The 22789-nt window shown below is 34.3% G+C and overlaps 1 protein-coding gene across 5 annotated transcripts in view; it reads right to left on the bottom strand.

The window, feature by feature from the left end:
* Window positions 1–22789, bottom strand: part of BDP1 (B double prime 1, subunit of RNA polymerase III transcription initiation factor IIIB) — a 90939-nt gene that overhangs the window by 12617 nt on the left and 55533 nt on the right. For 3 of the 5 annotated variants that reach the window (XM_054578474.1, XM_054578475.1, XM_054578478.1), the window contains exons 23-35: window positions 21378–21579; window positions 20917–21107; window positions 19280–19667; window positions 15898–16020; window positions 11344–11380; window positions 10780–10875; window positions 9308–9533; window positions 8678–8838; window positions 7337–7487; window positions 6923–7100; window positions 4521–4581; window positions 4031–4217; window positions 3086–3290 (exon numbers count right to left, since the gene is read on the bottom strand). In XM_054578474.1, the coding sequence (XP_054434449.1) occupies window positions 3086–3290; window positions 4031–4217; window positions 4521–4581; window positions 6923–7100; window positions 7337–7487; window positions 8678–8838; window positions 9308–9533; window positions 10780–10875; window positions 11344–11380; window positions 15898–16020; window positions 19280–19667; window positions 20917–21107; window positions 21378–21579 (2206 nt within the window). The remainder of the gene's footprint in view (window positions 1–3085; window positions 3291–4030; window positions 4218–4520; window positions 4582–6922; window positions 7101–7336; window positions 7488–8677; window positions 8839–9307; window positions 9534–10779; window positions 10876–11343; window positions 11381–15897; window positions 16021–19279; window positions 19668–20916; window positions 21108–21377; window positions 21580–22789) is intronic. The other 2 variants (XM_054578477.1, XM_054578476.1) reach the window with 2 other exon arrangements.

Here is a 22789-nt window from a genome sequence, read left to right as displayed (position 1 = left end):
ACAGATCTGAAAAGAAAAATGATACAGCTCCTTTTTGCAGGAAAAGCGTCCAATAATACTCATCCTTTAAAAAAGAAAAAAACAACTTAAAATTGAATAGACATTTTTTTAAAGATCTTATTTATTTATTTTTAGAGAGAGGGAAAAGGAGGGAGAGAAATAGTGATCAGTTGCCTCTAGTATGCCCCCAACCTGGGACCTGGCCAGCAATCCAGGCATGTGGTCCTGACCAGGGAATTGAACCTGCAGGCTTTTGGTTTGCAGTACAATGGCCAACTCACTGAACCACACCAGTCAGGGTGAATAGAGAGACATTTTCTTGAAACCCTGTAATACAATGATGGCCAACCAAAACCCAGCACCATCCCACTTCATAAATACTGGTAGTATTCCCATTAAGGTCAGGAATTTTTGTAAAAAGTCTAATATCAAAAATATGTTCTGATATTTTCTGAGTTATATTAGTCAATATAATTAGAAAAGAGAAAGGAATTAAAGATATAAAAAGTAGAAGAGAAGAATTAAAGTTATATTTGCATATGATATAACTGTTTACTTAGAGAACCCAAGAGAGTCAACAGAAAAATTACTGCATACAATGAGGGGAATTTGGTAAGCTCTTTAGGTAGAAAAGAGCTAAATGATAATAGCAACAAAAAATAAAATAAAATTCTTAGGAAAATCTAATAAAAAATGCACCAGATTTAATATGAAGAAGAGCTTAAAGTACCACTGAGACACACCATGTTTTTGGATGGGAAGATTCAACGTCACAATTATGACATCAATTTTCCCTCTGTTACTCTCTCAAGTAATATCCTAATACAAGTACCAATAGGATTTTTTTTTAAAGTTCTGAACAAGCTAATTCCAAAACTGATATGAACTTTAGAACAAATAAGCAACTAGGAAAAACTTGAAAACAGAAGAGTAATTGTATGGCCTGTGGGGGGGCGGGGGGGGGAGCGGCTAGGAGGTGGGGAGACTATCCCTTTCAGATATTTAAACACTTAAAGCTACAATAATTAAAACAGTGTGATACTGGCCCTGGCCGGGTTGCTAAGTTGGTTAAAGCATCATCCCGCTATGCCAAAGTTGTGGGTTCGATCTCTGGTCAGGGCACATACAAGAAGCAACCAATGAATGCATAAATAGGTAAAACAACAAATTAATGTTTCTCTCTCTCTTCCCCCTTCCTTCCTTCCTCTCTCTAAAATCAATAAATTTTTTAAAAATTTTTCAAAAAGCAGGGGGATACTGGCTCCAGAGCAAATAGGTGAATCAATGCAGAAGAAAAGTTTAAGAATGTACCCAAATACATATGGGAATTTAATATCTGATAAAAGTGGAATTTTAAATAAGTGGAGAAAAATAAATTAATTATTCAATAAATGGTGCTGGAACAACCACATAGGCATCTGGGGAAAATTAAGTTGGTTCCACTCTTCCTAACACCAAAGTAAATTCTAAACAAATCAATAATATTAACTAGAAGAATGTATAATAAATCTCAAGGTAGATTTTTACCGTATAACATAATCACCAGAAGCCATTACATACAAAGACTGATAAATTTGATGAAAAAAAATTAAAAATTTTCATAAGTCTATCTGAATGCAGTATTTGTGTATTCTAGAATTTAAATTTATAACTTTGACTTTTATCAGCAATTTTTATTGTTAAAATGTGAAAACAAAGTTTAGAAAATAAAAATAACAAATTAGCCTAGACATGATACTTTTCATCAATGTACATCTATCATTTTTTAAAGGCTATATTAAAAACCAAACTTAGTTTTGCATATAGTAATGTTCTATGATCTTTTTTCCATGTCATTAAATATATTTTTAAAATCAAACAAAGCAATACAATGTCTGCATGAAATGCTAATTGTTGAAATTAGGTGATTAGTACATAGGGATACAGTATACTAACCTGTGTACCCCTTTAAATGTTTGAAAATGTTCATATTAAAGTTAACCGAAAAAGTCTGCATTGAGAAACCACATAAAGAAGAGTCAAATGACAATTAACCAACTGGGAAAAAATATTTGCAACTCCTATCACAGACAAACATAACAGAGTTCCTCCGAATCTATAAGAAAAAGATCAACAACCCAATTAAAAAATGGGTAAGGAATATACAGAGTCAGTTCACAGAAAATACAAATAGCTCTTAAGAATATGAAAAGAAAAAAAGTATGAAAAAAATGTTCATAATAAGAGAAATTATAATGATTACGGGAAACTATTTTTCACCTACCAGATATATAAAGATACACTGCCTCTGTTGTCTGCTATCATCTATGGACTACTGGTCTTCAACTGTCCCTTTGAAAATATAGATTCTAAATTAACTTCCACAGTGTGGTTACATAATGTTGTACATTATGATGAGTTCCACAAAACAAAAACCAGAGGGTGCTGAGAAATATACAGCACAGTGGATACTGACTAAATCTGCATATTATTATCAGGCTTCCCTAAGGTAGTGAAAATTGAGGTAAAAGAAGTAAATTTTGCAAGGGAATGTTTCAGAAAAAGAGACTTCAAAGAAATACCCTGGGATATGAAGGAGTATTACGCCTCTGAGAAACTAAAAGATGGCCAATATGGTTTATAGAGTGAGGCCGAGATTAGCACAAGGTAAGACTGGAAACAGAAATGAGCCAGATAAATAGAGGGCCTTACGGGTTCTGGTTTTATTCCTTATAGCAACATGAAAATTTAAGCACTATAATAATGGTGGTGGTAATATTACTATCATCATTTTACATGACAGCAGAACTCAACCGGAGAGTATCTTGCCTAATGTCCCACAACTATTAAGTAGTACAACCAAGATCCAGATCTGTATGATGCTTTTGGCATCTTTTTAGCTAATGACACAGAGCTGATAATAGAGTTCCTGATTAATGCCCATCAATTTTCATTTAGAACATGTTGAAAATGGAAATACAAAACCAGTTTTCCCTGAATTATTTATGGTGAAAAGTATTAGAACTATCTTTATATAGAGAATCTAAAAGAAAAAACAGAAATAGATCTGTTGTAATATGGCCATCCCACTTGAAGGCTCTCTTACCTCAGAAGTATGTTTTTGACAATCGTTTCTTGAAACGAGTGAACCTTTTTTGGCAGGAGGAACACCGTCACTTTCATCAAGCCTACAATGCAATCTCTTCCTAGATATAAAATCCAAATTATCAGAAGGCTTTTCAGAATCATCACCTCCAGAATTAGATAGACACATGGCATTCTGACCAACTGAAGTTACTGGAAAACACATACTGCATACAAAATACATACATATTAAAACAATGAATTAGAAGTTACTTTATTGAGGTTAAAGGCTGAGCTAGCTTTTCCAATGAAAACTGCCAAAAATGCTTCAAAATAACTAACATAAACATGGCCATGAACACAAAAATGTTTTGAGCTCCATTAATACTTAAAGGCTTAAACTTAAATTCCAAATATTGAATTAAATCTGAGGTATAAAAAATGTTTTCCTTGCCTGTAAAGGTAAATTTTAATCTAAAATATCTCTTCTTAATATAAAAGGCTTCAATTTCTAGTGTTACTTATTAGACAATTAAGCATCTGAATCTATGACAGTTAAAATACAACTTAAGAATTAGAATGACTATCAAAAACATAGAGAAATGTTACCTCTCTCCTGTTTTTGCAACTTTTGGTGAGTGTATATTCATTTCAGAATTTAAAATATATATAAATGTTTACAAAGTAATCATACTTTTAACAGGTGCCATCTTATGGTTCAGACTGCTAAATGTTTTTAGCTTTCAAAATACAAAAACTACCGAACAAGTTTCATACAGAAGATTGTATTAGACGTTCAAATGACACCTTCACCAGATAAAAACATATATGATTTCTTCTCTAATTTACCACATAATTACTAAGTAAGATATCTAGGACAATTACAAATAACGTTGGTTCCAATCAACACTATTTGAACCATAAAGCACCTTCCCTCCTAGCTAAAAGAGTCTGGCTCATTCTTTACCTCATGTCACCCTTTTCTTCTGTAGTCACTGATTTGACCAGTATGGGCGCTGGCAGTAAAGGGCTCGGCATTAGCTGTGTAGCAGTGTCCGTAAATTCTTCTACTGTATTAGTTGGAATTTCCACCAGAGTTAAAATGAATGCTTGTTCATCCTCACCATCATGATGTACGTTAGCAACTAGATTCACTATCAAAGTTTAAAAGTTAATAATGAAAAACTGAACCATGAAAGAACAGAGAATCATTAATTTATTTCCTTTGTAAAACATCTCAAAACAACTATCACTAAGAATAAAAACTGATTACACTAAAAAAAAGTAATTTTATAAATAAAGATGATTCACTATGAAGATTTATAATTTTAAGCAGCAAAAGCCATACACAAAATACTTCAAGTTGTTTCTTTTTTTAATTTGAGGTCAAATATGGGGCAGGGTGTAAAAACCATACTGTTAGGTTTATGATGCTTTATTGAAGCAGATTATCATACCTGTTAAATCTTGAGGATTGATTACATTCTCTTGCTGGACTTCTGGTATACTAGTTGTACACTGCCATAAAAATTAAAAGGAAAGAGTGAAGTTGACCAAATCTCAGTTTTAAAAAGTTTTCCTAATAATTTCATACAGTGAAGTTATTGCTTCAAAATTCAACAACTTAACCATGTGCAATTTTTGAAGTTTTCGGAAACTTTTAGTTGTAACAATAAACTTTAGATTAATTTAAATAAACATACATAACACACACACAAAGGAATTCAGACTAAACTGCTCAGTATGTGTAGTCTCTGAAATGATTTTTGAAGTAACAGAAAAGGGAGCTGCAAACCCCTCAACCTCTCTGCATCCTCCTCCTAACAGCCATAGGACTATTAGTAGGGGACATCTCAATGAAGGCCAGATGGTCTCCTTGCCTCCAGCATGGCTCCCTCCCATTGGTTTTTTCACAAAACTGCGAACTTTGTTTTCTCTAACATGCAATTGTGATTATAATTCTCTAGTGTTTAGTATCTTAAAGCAGAGGTCCCCAACCTCTGGGCTACGGACTGGTACCAGTCTAGGCCTGTTAGGAACCAGGCCGCACAGCAGGAGGGGAGCTTGAATGTAGTACACTTGAATCATCCAAAAACCCCCCATACTGTGCAAAAATTGTTTTCCATTTTTGCTGGTCCCTGGTGGCAAAAAGGTTGGGGACTCCTGTTTTAAAGCTTTCACTTAGCAACCCACAATGACTGACTCGGGCAAGAATCATCAATGTACACTAAAACTACCAAGTACAAGGATGCTGGGTTTCATTCGACAAATTACTTAATTAGAAAAGATGCTACTGAAATGGAGCAATCTGGCAGACACCATTTCAGCCAAGCATCACCAATAATAGGACAAATTGATATTTTGTGTCTTCCAATGTTATGCAAAAGGAAGAAACAGTATCTTACATGTAGTAATCTGGTCCCCCAAAAATTAAAAAAAAATGTTTACCTGAATCTAACAATGAGGAAACATTTTAAAAAATCCAAAAGGTAGAGACTAGCCTGGACTCTTAAAATGTCAGTTTCACAAAAGAGGGAAAAGAGCAAGAAAACTACTCTACATTAAAAGTAAGAAGAAATGACAACTCAAATGCAATGTAAAAGTCTTGACTGGAACTCTACACAACATATTATTAAATCAATGTTAGACAGCATGTTAACACTGAGTACGACAACAGCATTGCCATTTGTCTGTTTGAGAATGTCCTTGTTCTCCAGATACAAGCTGGAGTGTTTGTGGGTAAAGGCTCATGTCTACAACTTGGCTTTCAAATGTTTCATTTGTTTTTTAAAAGTATCTCACTGTAGAGATGGAAAACAAGACAGATAGACAAGAGAGGAAGAATAAATGAGGCAAAATGTTAACAATGAGTATATCCCAGTAAAGTGTTGATAAATTCTATGTAAGATCCTTGGAACTTTTCCCCAAGTTCGAAATTATTTCAAAATTTAAGAAAGTGGGGAGTGGGAAAATCCCATAACTTTGAATGTAGTCCAAACTCCTCAGCAATTCAAAGTAAAAATTCCTTTTATGATCTGTCCCCAGGGTACCTATTTAACATCATCTCTAACCACTTTCTCCTTTATATTCCTCATAAGTTCTTGCAGTCCCTAAACATATCATGCTATTTCACATTTGTTCTTTATATATGTTCCTCTCCCTTTAGCTAATAAACTCACACTTGTTCTTCCAGATCAAACACTCTCTCGGTCCTGGCTGCGCATCAGAATAACCTGGGTAATATGAAATACAAATGCTCATGTCTGGGCCCTACTTCTCACACAGATTGATTTCACTGGATTTTGTTGAGGACCACTCACTCCTACAGTCTTGTGCAACTCTCTTTCAAAGCACCTATCAGACTGAGTTTATTGGGTTACTCCTTGGTTTCCCACAAGTTTGTACCCCCATATCTCACACAATGTTGGACATGCAATAACATCTCAATAAATGCTTGCTCTGCACATGAACTTACCAGATCTAGGGGCTAAGAAGTAAACTAGCCAATACCTAGCTATGTCATGATAGTTCTGTATTGGCCAGTTTATCTCTGTGCTCCAGAGGCTAAATCACAGTAAAAATTTTATCACAGTACATTCTTGTGAAGGCAAAACATATCAGTGGCTGCCAGGGGCTGTGGGTGGTGGCAAGAAGGGTGTAACTAAAAAAGGGCACTGGAGAATTTGGGGGGTGAGGAAACTGTTCATGTATTAGTCATATGACTGTATTATGTTTGTCAAAACTTATAGAATTGCACGCCAAAGAGGGTGAAGTTTATTGTGTTTATATTATACCTTAATTATTTTTAAATGAGGAACAAACTCCTAGCCACCTCTTGTTATATTTTTTATTCCTTTACCTCTGGCACACAAAATTTAAGCACATTGTCTCCATCTGAGTCCTTTTTCAGGGATTCTCCAATAGAACTCTCACCAAGACCCCTATCCAAACCAAGTGCGTGGGAGCTTGTCTCAGAGGGAACAATTGGAGCAAATGACAATATCTGAACTTCTTGAGATCCCTGTTTATCTTCCTTTCTGAAAGAGAAATTAGTATTAGAGTTTTAGTATGTATTTAGAATCAAGCAGACAACCACAGAATATTTACAGATAGGTATGTCAAATTTATCTAATTTAATGTTTTTCTTAATTTGAATGTTATATTTAATGCAACAGAATCCTTTTTAAAAAAAAAATCAAATTCTTACAGCTACAGCTTATGGTTATAGTTGAAAAAGAACAGAAACCAAATCCCACAATCTTTCATCTTTTACCTTTCAGTTATGCTTGCTTCCTGCAAAATACTGGTCTCTTCAATACCATGTACATGTGCCAATGTGCTCTGTTCCTTACTCTCTGCTGTTGCAAATGATCCAAGGTTTTTATCTTCTAATCCTGTTGCTTTAGAAGCATTCTTCTCCATTTCTTAAATAAAAAACATTTAAGATATAGTCCAAAATAGTACAGCTAAAGTCTCCACATTAGAAACATAATTCACTCTTCAAAGACAGATCACTATATAGTGGCTCTTCCAAACACCTCCTAATCCAAAAAGCAAGTTTATTCACAGGGCAGAAGGGTAGTCCTGGCCAATGAGATTTTTGGATTAATGAATCCTGCACTGTACATATTTCAATCCTGGTTAGCACGATAACTGTATCTCCACTTTATGGTAATAGCAGTATAATTAAACCCACAAACACGAGGTTTAGAGGTGGATATACATGAGGTCTGAGGCTATCTCAACCTCGGGAAAAGTACCGGGGGGTGGGCAGGAGCTGCTCTACAAAGAATAATGAATGTCACAAAGGGGAAAAAATTACTTCTATATAGAAAAGGTAACTTGAGCCTGCATAATGAGAGAGCTAATGGAATTAACTAACTGAACCATACGAACTGCTGGTTGAAAGAGAAATCCAGAAATCAGGAATCCCAAAACAGAGAAAAGATGCTAATTATCCAGATCTTCTACACATAGCATACAAAGTTTAATATAATTTTGGTAGATGTATCCAACACCACTAATTTGTAAATTTTAAATGGGTGATTTATATGGTACAGGAATTAATAAACTTATTATTTTAAAAAGTGCTAAATAGTGTACAGTTAGCATATATTTTTATTCTTTCTGAAAGGAACATACACATGGATGTATGAGTATACATACACCCCCTCATTAGATGCTTATGTGTATAAAACATTTCTGGACGTCTACACTAATAACTGTTAAGAGCAGTTTACCACTAGAAGTGAAATTAGAGGGCTGGGAACCAAAGGAGGAGGGAGTTTTTAAAACTGTATACCTTTTGGGTAGTCTTTTGCCACATGTATGCATATCTAAGAAATGTGTGCTTGAGTATTCATATATAACCACACACAGAAAAAAATATATAAAAAGAAAGTTTGATCAAGTAAATACAGCAAAATGGTAATAATTACTGAAACCAATTGGTGGATTTATGGGCATTTATTTTATAGCTCATTCTACTTTTTGCATGTTTGAAATTAATTGTAAGTTAAAATAAGTTTAACAACTGACTATTGCATTTCAAATGTTAATGCAATTTCTTGTGTCAAAGTAATTTTGTAACTTGAAAGGGAACAATGAAATTTACCTCTTTGAATTTCCACCTCTTTTCCTTTGTTTACAAACAAACAGGGAACTTCCTGACGGGCACCAAATCTGTTGGTTCCTAAAATCTGTTTAAGATTGGGTTTAGGTTTGGCGAATCTACTTCTAATTCTCAAATTATTGGTCACTTCAGAAGCTGAATTCCTAAAAAAGAAGGGGAAAAAAGAGAAATTTGTCAACAGTCTAAGAATTCTCTCTCACAGAGACATGTTCAGTCTAGTCCTAGAACAGTTATGTGCCACCTTCTAAGGAGCCACACTGTCTCTGTGCTTCATTTCTTAATGATAAAATTACATGGTACTAACTTTATTAAACATCTTGAGAAGGGAAGAGAATTTGGACCATGTCAGTAAAACAGACTATAACATAAAACTATTTCTTTAAAGCTTCAAAGACACACATATTGCAGTAATTTTAATATGGAAAACATTAAACTAAAATCAAATCATTACTATAAAGAGTAAGAAATTAGCATTGCCTACTTTACATTTATTTATACAAGTATTATTCAAAGCTATTAACTAAATTAATGGTTTAAATGCACTTAATTAAATACTATATATTTGTTAGTGAAACTGAAAAGACATGATAATTTTAATAAAGCAAAATAAACCTGGTTGATACAGCGTTTTCCTTTACTGTCTCCATTAAACCAATTTCTTCTTTAGAACTTTGTTCCTCCAATACAATCTTGTTTTCTTCTAATGACGAAGGAGGTATATTACTGACAGGTAAAGAAAGCTCCTGACATTCATGAACAATTTCGTGACTGACATTATCTGAGCTAAAAGGAATATGGCTTTTATCCTTTGAACGAACACCAGGAAGTACACATATTCCTATTGCAGAAAAAAAAAAGAAAATGCAAATAGATGTTGAAATAAAATAAATCCTTCAACATTCAGCAACTACAAAATTCGGTATTGTTTTTAAAGTTTGCTTTTTTGCCAGAGACCTAAGTTTAATAATTCTTATAGACTGAAATTTCTGTTATTATAAGTAAAAATGAATTTTTTTGTTATTTTCAATAACTACATAACCTCTAATGAATTTCAAGACAGGACCACCTTTATTTACAATTTTTTAAAACCTATATTTTATGTTCATGCTCTAGAGGTTTGTGACACGCTCCAATGCAATACTTGGCCATTAAGAAAGAAGTCCTACAGGGAACACAAAGCAGCGTTTCCTGATAAATATACAGTCACAGGTCTAAAAGTCTAACACCTGCCCTGGCCGGGTGGCTCAGCTGGTTAGAATGTCATCCCATACACCAAAAGGCTGCAGGTTCAGTCCCCCGTCTGGGCATATACCCAGGTTGTGGGTTTGATCCCCAGTCAGGGCATGTACAATAGGACACTGATCAACATTTCTCTCTCACATTGATGTTTCTCCTTGTGTATCTTTCCCCTTTTCACTCTAATCAATAAACAGACCCTCAGTTGAAGGTTAAAACAATCTTTTAAATAAAAAATAAAGTCTAACACCTAAATAAATGGCAGGCTATTCATCACCAGTCAAAATAATTAACAAGAATATAATTAAATTATACATTTAATGGACTACAGTAGAAGGTACTTATATAATCAAGACCACTGCTTCTCTGTTAAAGTCAGCCTAAAATATTAAAAATCTGAGTTGACATATCTTTTGGCTTGGTGCAAACTAACAACATTTTAAACCAAATGATCTCAATGATAGCTATTGCCCCTTCGTACTGTATTCAATTGCCATGTGATTGTGAAACTATCCAAAGAGGCAGCTCCTTTGCTAAAGAAATGTGTGCAATCAGTGATCAATGAGCTCAGTTAACCAATGATGTTAATGATGACAAGGTAACTATTCCACACAAATATAAATTATTCTTAATAAACCAAGTGCACTCTCAAAATGGTAGCCACTACATCCAAAAGGACAATTAGATGGATCAATGCATACATATTACCTTTTCTGGAAAAAAAACAAAGTGGTACCAACTTCATATATAAAAGGCAAGTATTCACTTATTACTCAAATGTGGGTATAAATTTCTTAAAAATTGGATTTTTAAGTTTCTTTTTTTGAGGACTTATCTTTCATTCTTACCATCACTCTGTTCTGTACTGATCTCTGACTGCAACACTAGATCTCCCATTGTAAGTAAAGTTATGGCAGCTTCAGCGCTTCCATCGTTGTTGGTATCTTGTGAGAAAATATACCAACATTAAAACAGAAGAATGAATCTGAAAACTTAAGTATGTTTACTTAGAAAAGTCTTTAAATTCAGGTGTTTATCCTCTGGTAACAAGCTTCAACATCTTCTGTACTACTAATCCCTTACTGTGGTAATGTTTTATTTGGCTTATATACTACAAATAAAGAACTGTTGCCTTCAAACCACTGCAAATGCCTCCCACCCATTAAGTAACATAATATCTTCAAAAAACAAATCTATGCAGATTAGAGGAAATAAATACTTATTAAACATTTAACTCATTTTCTAAAGTAATGTTCCAAAATCCACGTTTCCTCTAGCGATAACACATTCAAAAGCTTAATCTTGTTGTTCAACTCTCCAGCAAAATGACTCATTTTTGAACTACCACTACTACTAAATTACCATGCTAGTGTTAACCAAGTAGTTTTTAACAGTTTCCTATTAACAGTTACCTGTTTCATCTTGGGTATGTTCACCTGTGGTCATTTCCTAAAAGAGGAAGAGTAATATCTTATGCATTTTCCCAAATACATGTTCTGCATCTCAAAAAGCACCATGTTGTTCAGATCTGTCTGTGCTTTTCATTACGATGGAGTGAAAACTAATTTTCCCCCTTATTCGTAACTTTCATAAACAAAAACAGAAATAATTTAAAAGCCAAGTTCTTTCGTCTCTTGTTCCTTATTTTACCTTGGCCTTCTATTATTTGCAAATTTTAACTCATTATATTGCAGTGTACCTCTACCATTCTTACTTTACTTCTTCACTTTCATCAACTTTAGTCACAACTGCCATTAGTTTTGACTCAATGAAAACCAAGTTCTGAAGAACACTGGAATTTTTTTACCCTACTAGGTAGCTTAAAACTTAAGTGGATTTTTAACACGTTAAAAAGTTACAGTCTGATGTCCAGCATGACAGCATGAGGAGCTCTGCTGCCCCTCCCCGCATTGAAACTGGTGAAATTTATTTAAACATGATCATTAAAGCCTCTGGAAATGGGCCCGAGGGCACAGGATAAGAAAACACCCATTTAAGAAAACTGATGAAAATCTGATAACTGTTCTCTGCCTCATTCCTCCCAGCTCAGCAAGGCAGAGACTCCACCTCAAACTGCTGCAGCCAAGAAAACAGGTCCCTTCTCCCCACAGGTCCCAACTAAAGGGCTTTCTTCCTAGGAGGAGCAGAACTCGGTTTCTGACACAGTAATCTGGTGTCAGATTCATAACAGAAATAGACCAATATCTACTATGAATAAGGGCACAAAAATCCTCGATACATTACTAGCAAACTGAATCCAGCAACATATAAAAATTACACATCGTGACCAAGTAGGATTTATCCCAGAGATGCAATTTGTTGTCTAACATCCAAAAGTTAATCAATACATCAATACAATAAAAAACAAAAATCACATGATCATCTCAATAGATGCAGAAAAAGCACACCATAAACTCCAACACCCTTTCATGGTAAAATATTCACACGAACTAGAAACAGAATAGAACTTCTTCAATACGATAAAGGGTATTATTGAAGAAAACCATAGCTAACATCAAACTGAGTGGTGAAAGACTAAATGTTCCCCCCTAAGACCAGGAACAAGACAAGAATGTCCACTTTTGCCACTTGTATTCAACATTGTATTGGAGGTTCTAGCCAGGGCAACTGGGCAAGCAAAAGAAATAAAGAACATCTAAATTGGAAAGTGATATAAGCTGAACTGTGTTCCCCAGAAAGATATGTTGAAGTCCTAATCTCCAGTACTGTAAACATGACCTTATTAAGAAATACGGTCTGTGTAGATGTAATCAAGTTAAAATTAGGATTGGCCCTAATCCAATATGACCGATGTTCTTGTGAGAAGAAATATAGACACACATCCAAAAAGAAAGCCATGGCACTGGAGACAAAGGCTAGAATTGTGCTGCCACAAGCCAAGCAGTGACAAGGACTGCCAGAAGGCAAGAGAAAGGCTTGGGATGATTTCTCCCGCAGACACTCCAGAGGGAACCACCACTGATGGCACCTTGATGCTGGAATTCTGCCTCCAAAGCTGAGAGAGTAACTTTCTGTTAAGCTGCCCTGTTCATAGTACTTTGTTATCGCAGCCCTAGGAAACTCATGCAGAAAGGCAGAAATAAAACCATCTCTGTTCACACATGCCATGATCTTGTATGTAGAAAATCCTAAGGAATCCATTAAAAACTATTAGAAATAACCACACATGTAGCAAACTTGCAGGACAGAGGACCAATATACAAAAATCAATTGTACTTCTATACACTTGCAATAAACAACCCAAAAATAAAATTAGAAAGTTTTGCTTACAATAGCATCAAAAATTAAAATGTACATGAAAATAAATTTAACAAAGGTAGTACAAAGCTTATACTCTAAAAACTACAAAATGCTTTAAAAAAATCAAAGATCAAAATAAATGGGAAAATATCCCATGTTCGCTGACTGGAAGACTCAACATTATTAAGATGGCAATGCCTACCACCGCCCCCCCAACTTAGCTACAGGTCCAGTGCAATCCCAATCAGAATCCTAGCTGATGTCTTTGTAGAAGTTGACAAGTTAATTTTAAAATTCATATGGAATTACAAAGGACCCACAATAGCCAAAACAATCCTGAAAAAAAAGAATAAAATAATTCTTACACATCCCAATTCCAAAACTTACTACAAACTAACAGTAATCAACAGGGCATCACCTGCACAAAGACAGACATCTAAATCAATGGAACAGAACTGAGAGTCCAGAAATAAATCTATACATCTACAACCAATTGATTTTGGACAAAAATGCAAGACCATTCCATGGGGAAAGAATAAAAGGTGAGACAGACAAGTGGATAATATGCAAAAGACTAAAGTAGGACTCTAACGTCACAACATACAAAAATTTACTCAAAATGGATTAAAGACTAAAATGTAAAACTATATTTAAAACTATAAAACTTTTATAAGAAAAATAGGAGTAAATCAGCCCTGACAGGTGTCATCCTGCAAAGTGATAGGTCACCAGTTCAATTCCTGGTCAGGGCAGAAGGCTCGGTTGCAAGTTTGGTCCCCCATCTGGCGCATACAAGCAGCAGCCAATCAATGCTTCTCACATGGATGTTTCTCTCTTTGTTTTTCTCCCTCCCTTCCCCTCTCTCTAAAAATAAATTTTTAGAATAAATCATCAGGACCTTGGCTTTGGCAAAAGATTCTTGGATACGTGAACAACAAAAGAAAAAAATAGATATACTGGACTTCATCAAAATTAAAACTTTCGTGTTTTAAAGGGAATCATCAAGAAAATGAAGATAACCCACAGAATGGGAGAAAATATTCATAGATCATGTCGTCCCCCCCTTATCCACAGCTTCACTTTCCATGGTTTCAGTTACCGGTGGCCAACCATGGTCCAAAAATGTTAAATAAAAAATTCCAGAAATAAACAATGTGTAAGTTTTCCGTCGCACACTGTTCTGAGTAGCAGGAAGAAACCTCGAGCTGTCCTCCTCTGGCCTGCCGCAGGCATCATGGGTCACCCCTGTGTCCAGCACATCTGTACTGTACACACAGTACAGCATTTTGAAAGGTCACAGCCACATAACTTGTATTACACTACATCATCATAACAGTCCCAGTTCATTATTATTGTTGTTAATCTGTTCCTGTATTTAATTTATAAATCAAACTTTATCATAGGTATGTATGTACAGAAAAAAACATATACTCTGTGAATAAGAGGGCGCTACTATATATAAAATATTCTTACAACTCAATAATAAAAATACAAGTCAACCAATAATTTTAAAAATGGACAAAGGCTCTGAATAGACAGTTCTCCAAAGATTTAAAAGTGGTCAATAAGTACATGAGAAGATGCTAAATCTCAGTCATCATTAGGGAATGCAAATCCAAATCATAATGAAGTACCACTGCACACCCACTAGGTTGTTCAAGCCAGAAAGTCAAATAACAAATGGTGACAAAGATGTGAAGAAACCGGAACCCTCATACACTGCTGGTGGGAATGTATAATGATAGAGCAGCTTTGGATAACAGTTTGCTAATTCCTCAAATGATTAAACAGCGTCATCATATAACACAGCAATTACAGGAATCCTAGGACTATACCCAAGAGAAATGAAAAAATATGCCAATACAGAAACCTGTACATAAATGTTCATAGCACAATTATTTATAATAGCCAAAAGACGGAAATAACCAATTGTCCATAAATAAATGAATAAACAAAAGTGTGGTATATTCATAGTAATATTATTTGACCACAAAAAGGAATGAGGTACTGATTCATGCCACAATGATGAAACCTTGGAAACATTATGCTAAGTAGAAGAAGCCAGACACAAAAGACCATATTATATGAGTCTGTTTATATGAAATGCCCAGAACAGACAAATCTCTAGAAACAAGTTGGTTGGCTATGCATGAGGAAGGATAGAAGGAATGGGTATGGTGTTTCTTTGTGCAGTGATGAAAACGTTCTAAAATTAACTGTGATGATGTTTGCACATATCTGTATACTAAAAATCACTGAGTTGTACACTTTAAATGGATGAACTGTATGCTGTGTGAATCATATCTTAATAAAGCTGTTTTTAAAAAGTTGTAATCCCAAGTCTTTGTTTGCAAAAATAAGATAAACACTAACCAAATAAGAAAGAATGCCAAGCAAAATGCAATTAAATATATTCCAAATAATTTATATTTGGTATAGATTTAATGTAACATAAGCCTATGAAGATATTAAGAGCTATATCCATACATATACACAAAGATCACTGCTTTTCAAGTCAAATATAAAACCTATGGATTTTTCACTAGTTTCCACTATTCATAGCTATAGCTCTCTAGATGACAGAAATTAGCTAAGAACTGCTTGTAAACCTAAAGTATTCAAAATAAACTTTCAGTCTTTTGAAGGTAAGCAAAGAATTAAAAACAAAACAAAAACACAAAGGACATATTAAAATGGATGCTTACGACTGATAATACATTCAAATTTTCTTCTTGTTCCATTTCCTGAGCAGTCACATCTGTGTTAGAGAGCTGATGTTCATCGACAGTTATGAATCCTATATCTGGGACATTCACTGTTATTTCAAGCTGTCAAAATGAAAAATTTCATTATTTCATTTTGGCATACTATACACTGACAAATAAAATGTTAAACTAAAAAAAATCCACATTTATACACAATTAAAAAACTGAAATACAGTTATTATTTTTAAACTTTTTTTATATCAACTTGGCAAAAGTAAAACATTTCAAGCTTTTGAAGGGTCTATGATTCTTATAACCAATAACCAAAATTTCTAAGACTAATCTCCCCAGTCCCCAGCATCTAACTTTCCATCATCCCCACTTTGTCCCCATTTCCCCTTAATCTCTCTCATCGGTCTGTTAGTATTTACGGAGCGCTCCTAAAAACTCAAGGGCTGCAGGTACAAGGAGACAAAGCTGCATAAGACAAGTCTGGCCCTTCCCCTCAAGGATCTCACAATCTAAAAAAAACATACAAAATCAACTAATCATACACTGTCCTCAGTACTATAATAGAGATGGGCTGAAAGCACTTAGATAGACATGTTACCCCGACCCCTGTCAAGGAAACAACTCTCTCCCACAACCCCAAAACCTGTACCATTCTTGATAGCCATGTCATGGCTGTGTAAAATAATAGGTTCACTCACATTTACCCTTCATTTGGCAATCTTATTGATTAAAGATCCCTGTAATTTTACAGGGGGCTAAAAAGACTAAGATTTTATTTCCTAGACTAAATCCAAGACAAACTGGCTCCTATTCCCTTATTAACAGAGAGATGAGTATAAAAAACTGTGTAATTCAGTAGAAACTGAATAGAGGCAAGTATGAAAATCTGCCGTCAAGACATTTATTATAGTAACACTTGTGTATTCTGTGTCTCTTTTCTCAGACACAAACATTAGAGGAAAAGTCTTTGCTAATATCCTACAGGTCTGGGGTGATTAAATAGTTCAAGTGATTTGAAAAGACAAAATATTTTCTGAAAAGTTGGGTGAAAAATTAGAACATGTCAAATAATTTAAAGTTGGTTCTTTGAATATCCTACAGTTTCAAAGCTTTACTTTTTAACAGGTTAATTGAGATATAATTTAAATGCCATATAATTCACCCATTTAAAGTTTCTTGGATTATACACAAATATGTACAGCCATCACCAGTCACTTTTAGGACATTTTCATTGCTTTAAAAAAAAAAACAACAAAACCTATACTCATTAGTTATCACTCCCTTGACCCCTCAACCCCAAATTCCTAAGAGATCAGTAATCTACTTTCTGTCTCTAGATTTTCTTATTTTGGACATTTCATATGAATGGAGTCATATAATATGTGATTTTTTTTTTTTTTTAAATAACTGGCTTCTTTCACTTAGCACAATGTTGTCAAGGTTTTAAGATTCATGTTGTAGTATGTATCAATACTCTATATCCCTTTATGATTTAATAATATACCACTGTATTTCAATGGTTTTTAAAGGAAACATTTTCTAATATATAAACAACTTCCCTGCCTTAATAATCTTGCTATAAGGAATGTAATTTAAGCTTTCTTTACTCAGTTATTATGATTAATGCTATTTAAGAAGGCATTCTGTACCAATTCAGGGTTAAATACTAGAACCTAATTTTCAGAATTTAATTTCTGATACTAGTTTTCATTAGTAATTTGTCTTTCAGCCAAAGAAATTTATAAAATATAAATATTGCTAAATGAATTCATATGCAGTGTTAACCAGCTGTCCTTGCACAAAATTAACCTTCCTTTTGCATTTTCTTAGTTTCAACTAAAACTTAAATTCATTATCTTTACTTTGAACTTTTAGTTACAAGAAACAACTTCATTTTGCATCATTTTTGTTTAGCTTCAACTATTCTAATTCAGTAACTTTACCACTCCTAGCATGTTGTTATTAACAGTGAATTAAGGTGGTTTTAGACTGCCATTCATAAATGTAAATTTACAGATTCAGTAATTCATTAATTCTGGGTTAACTTAACATTACTTGAATTGTTTTGTTTACCATTTCTTTTATTATTATCATCAATACCATCTCGGTTAACTCCTGATTCTATTTCAAATGAGTACTGACTACAAAACTGATCCATATATGCTAGGCTAATGCCACGTAAGTCACTGAAAATTGAAGCAACACAGAAAACTTTAAACTTACAAAGTTGGAATACTAGATCTAAAGGCAAAAGAGTAAGAAGCTTTTATAATAAAGTAAGTTGAAGTAGTATGTTCTTCCACCTCACATCCATTAGGATGGCTACTATCCAAAAAGAAAAAGAAAAAAGAAATGATAAATAAAAAGTGTTGGTGAGAATGTGGAGAAATTAGAACCCTTGTACACTATTGACAAGAATGTACAACCATGCAGCTGCCATGGAAAACAGTATAGTGGTTGCTCAAAAAATTAGATTTATAATTTATCACACAATCCAACGATTCCACTTCTAGGTATATTCCCAAAAAAATTAAAAGCAGGAATTAGAAGAGATATTTGTACACCCCTGTTCACAGCCGCATTCTTTGCAATAGGCAAAAGGTGGCAGCAACCCAAACGTCCACTGACAGATGAATAAACAAAATGTGGTATATATACACACAATGGAATATTATTCAGCCTTCAAAAAGGACATTCTGCTGAGACTTTAATTCTTAGTGAGGCAAAGCAGCACCACTTAAGCTCTCTCCTGTTGCTTCTTCTGTCCTAAGCCCTTCCTTGTGTCTGTCCCTATCTTTAATAAACATATTCTCAATATAAAAAAAAGGAGGGCATTCTGGCACATGATACAACACAGATAAACCTTGAAAACATTACACTAAGTGAAATAAACCACTAATATAAAGGACAAATACTGTATGATTCCACTTAAATGAGGTATTGAGAGTAAAGTCAAAGAAACAAAAGTAGAATGGTGGTTGGCACAGGTTAAAGGGAAAAGGGTAATGGGGAATTATTGTTTAATGGGTATAGACTTTTAGTTTTATAAGATGAAAAAAGTTCTGTGGATGGATGGTGATGATATAGCACAATGAATGCACTTAATGCCACTGAACTACACACTTAAAATGGTTAAGATGGTAAATTTTATGTTATGTGTATTTCACCACAATTAAGAATATATAGATATTAATATATGTCCCTTCTACCTTCTCTACCGACCAAAAAACAGCCTAAGCATGTAAAAATTACATTTGGTAGACGTAATTTAGAGAATGAACTCTACAAATCCTAATAATCACTAAAAAAAAATCAACTAAAAGAAATATACAAGTAAGATAAAGTTCTAAGCATTCAAAGAACAAACTACCTCTTCCATCGTTTCCTCAACCTGAGCAGGAACAGGTTCAGGAGATCTGAGACCAACAGGTACAAACACTGGAGCTTTGTTTATTTCTTCTGGAGCAAGATGATAGCTTTCTTCTTCAAAGTCAGACTCAAAATCTTCAACATCATCTTCTTCCTCTTCCTGGGAAGCCCGAAGAGTCACCAGCATAGCCTTGGAAGCTCGGGGTTCCTTCTTAGAAGTCTTACTACGAATTCGTTTTGATCCACGCCCTTTGGTGGCATTTGGTTTGATCTTCCGATGCATTCTCCTTACACCATGATCTATCTCTCGTCCAGAGGCAGAAGAGAGAGCTGTTCTTCGATTTAGTGCAACTTTTAAGTAACTTGATTCTTTTAACATTTGTGAATGGCTGGAGGTTTAATCAAAAATAATAACACAGTCACTACATGCACAAGGATAATTTTAATGAAAACCAAACTTTTAAGAGTGAAATCCCAATTCAAGCCATTAAAATGAAAACTCCCATCGCTCATTCTGTCAAAAACTTATACTGTGAAAAGAAAAATGAAACTTAAGTTTCTCATTCAGAGTTAATTCTTAGGTATAATCCACAAATTTTTCATAGTAAGTTTTTATTTCTGGGCCATTTTCCCCCTTGTTATTTAAGTAGAGATGAAATACAAAACTGGAATCAGAAGAAAAAGGATGCCCTGGCTGGTGTGGCTCAGTGGACTGACTGCTGACCTGCAAACCAAAAGGTCACCAGTTCCATTCCCACCCAGGGCACGTGCCTGGGTTACAGGCCAGGTCCCCAGTTGGGGGTTGGGAGCATGCAAGAGGCAGCCAACTAATGTTTCTCTGATGTTTCTCTTCCTCCCTTTTTCCCTCCCTCCCGCCTCTCTGAAAATAAATAAAATCTTAAAAAAAAGGAATAAAGATCAATGAGCCAATTAATATAGAATATGAGCTTTCTCCTAGTATGTAAAGAGAATAGGATAAAAGAAAAAAGAGGAGGCAGAAAATCCATCAGAACATAGTTGTTTTTAAGAACTTAGGTTTCTTTCTACTTTTCTTTTTCTTTTTTTTTTTTTTAAGGAGAAATAAAGGACTTTAATGACATAAAAAAATAAACAAGTCTTATCCAGTATTTGACATGAAAAGACAGAGATAAAAGATAATTACAATCAAATCTAAACTGAATGATATCAAAAGGAGGAATAAAAAAACATATAAAACTCCAGATTCTAATTCTAAGACATTAAGTATCCAAACACTCAGCCAAGAACATGGCAATTAGAGTCGCTTTCTACTTTTCTTCAGAATTACAGTCCTTCACTTGTGTTTGTGATTCCACTGAAATTAGTATCCTAATTATTTAGGTACTACATACTAGTCTCTGGTGAAGTTTATGCCCAGGTCTAACATGCTTAATACCCAGAGATTTTAAATGTCAGGAAAATAAAATCTTCCTAAAAAGGTCAGAAAAATGTAAATTTTAGTAAATAAAAATCAAAGGAGGGAAATAGACCCATCAATAAAAAACAATTTATACTCTGTTACAAGCCATCTTTCACTCTATCAATAAATTAAGGTAAGACATCTGTAAAGAATAACTTTTTATTTCCTCTTCTGAAAGTATTTGTTACATAAAATCTTACCTTGCTAGTTTATTGAGATGCTGCTCTTTAATCGTCGACGAGACAGAATTATCCCCCACAGTTTTCTGTCCAACACCTCCTGATGGTCCAGCTTCTGACTGAGCATCTTTCCTGACCAAACCAGCCTCTTCGGAACCTACACAATCTTTTCTTGCTGAAACCTCCAGAGATGTCAGAAGCTCAGTTTTTTCCTTAAATTTAAGAAGCAGCAGCTAATATTACCACAAAAACATTCTCTATGGTAATTTAATTTGGTAGTTTGGTCTAGAGATCTAAGCTTTCTTGCTTATACACACACACAAACTGGGTTTCTAAGTTTTTATAATACTGAGAATGTTACTCAATTTTCATGAAAATAGTAACAATACAAAAGGCAAAACTATATATATTTTTAATGCTCTGCTTCATGATCCTGACAAAATACAGCCTACTGAAAAAAACTGTATTTTTTCAAAACTTACTTTTTGAAGGAGATGGGTGTGAGAATCTCTTTGTTGCAACAAATTATCTTCTGGTTTCCCTGCCTCATTCTGATCTGTTGTGTCTTTTCTTACACCTGGTTCCTCCTTCTTATCATGTGCTCTTTCCAAATTTGGCTTAGGTTTTTGGAACTGCCTTCTTATCAACTGTGCTGGACTAGAAACACACGTTTTATGTTCATGTCTAGAATGAAGCACAAATCATGAACAAAAATCAAAATTATTTCTTAATGTAACAGCTATTAAACAATATTTGACAAAAACCAATCCTATGTTCAAAGGACTATATATAAGTTGGTTATGCTGATAATAAAGGAAGAACATAATAGCTTTTATAATGTCCATTTCCAATAGAGCCTGGGGAATAGTTTCACAACAATATTAATCTTTTTTATTTTCACTGAATCTGGTTTGTGGTTTCATTCTACTTTAAGTAATTTTCAGAGTAGTAATTAGGAAAAAACAAACAAAAAATTCTAGTAGTTGAAGATGGGTTTCATAATGGCACATTAAACAAATGCTTCAACTGGGCCTGAGGCATCAACAAATACACAACGGTCACAACAACCATGGTTCTACTGGTTCAAGGGCAGGCTTGAAAGCTAGAGTCTATTCTTCCTCCACATGCCTATCAGCTCATAAAATACAGTTTATTGATAGCCAGTGTCATAAGAATCTCAATGTAACCCCTTCTATCAGCCAAAATATAGAAAGATAAGATTTCAATATTCACTAGAGTAATCATATCGTCCAAGGCAACCCGAACAGCTGTCCTAAGGTTTCCTGGGAAGAAATAACAGGCAAAGACATGAATTCTGAATTAGAAAGCTGAAAACTAATAAAAATGTGGAGATTTATCAAGAATAACTGGCCCTGGCTGATGTAGCTCAGATGATTGAGTGCCGAAAAGTCACCAGTTTGTCTTGGTCGAGGCACATGCCTGGGTTGTGGGCCAGGTCCCAAGCTGGCGGTGTACAAGAAGCAACCGGTCAATGTTTCTCTTGCACAGCAATGCTTCTCTCCCTCTCTCTCAAAATAAATAAATAAAATCGTTTTTAAAAAATTTTTAAAATAAGAATAACTGGATATGGGTCCAGTTATTCCTCTAAAATATCATCAGTCCTCTAAAATATCTGTATTAAAAACTAATCTTAAGTAATATTTCTAATAAATTACCCAGAAGAAAAAGCTTTGTACTAAGTTACATTTTCAAATGTTCCAACCTAAGCCCGTCTGGCAGTGAAACATCAAGGAAGTCCACAGAAGTTCTAACAAGATTACAATGCTAACCAATACATTTAGTGTAGGCTAATGCATTTGGGAAAACAAATTATATTTAACTTAAGTATAAGCTATTTATAAACAAGTGTGATTCTACAAAGATATTTAAGAAT

Source organism: Pteronotus mesoamericanus, unplaced genomic scaffold (assembly GCF_021234165.1).
Source record: "Pteronotus mesoamericanus isolate MK-2021 breed Mesoamerican mustached bat unplaced genomic scaffold, CSHL_Meso_final contig_50, whole genome shotgun sequence".
In the NCBI taxonomy this organism is placed as follows: Eukaryota; Metazoa; Chordata; class Mammalia; order Chiroptera; family Mormoopidae; genus Pteronotus; species Pteronotus mesoamericanus.
The sequence above is the reverse complement of the archived record's forward strand: the minus strand, read 5'-3'. Positions and strand labels throughout refer to the sequence as shown.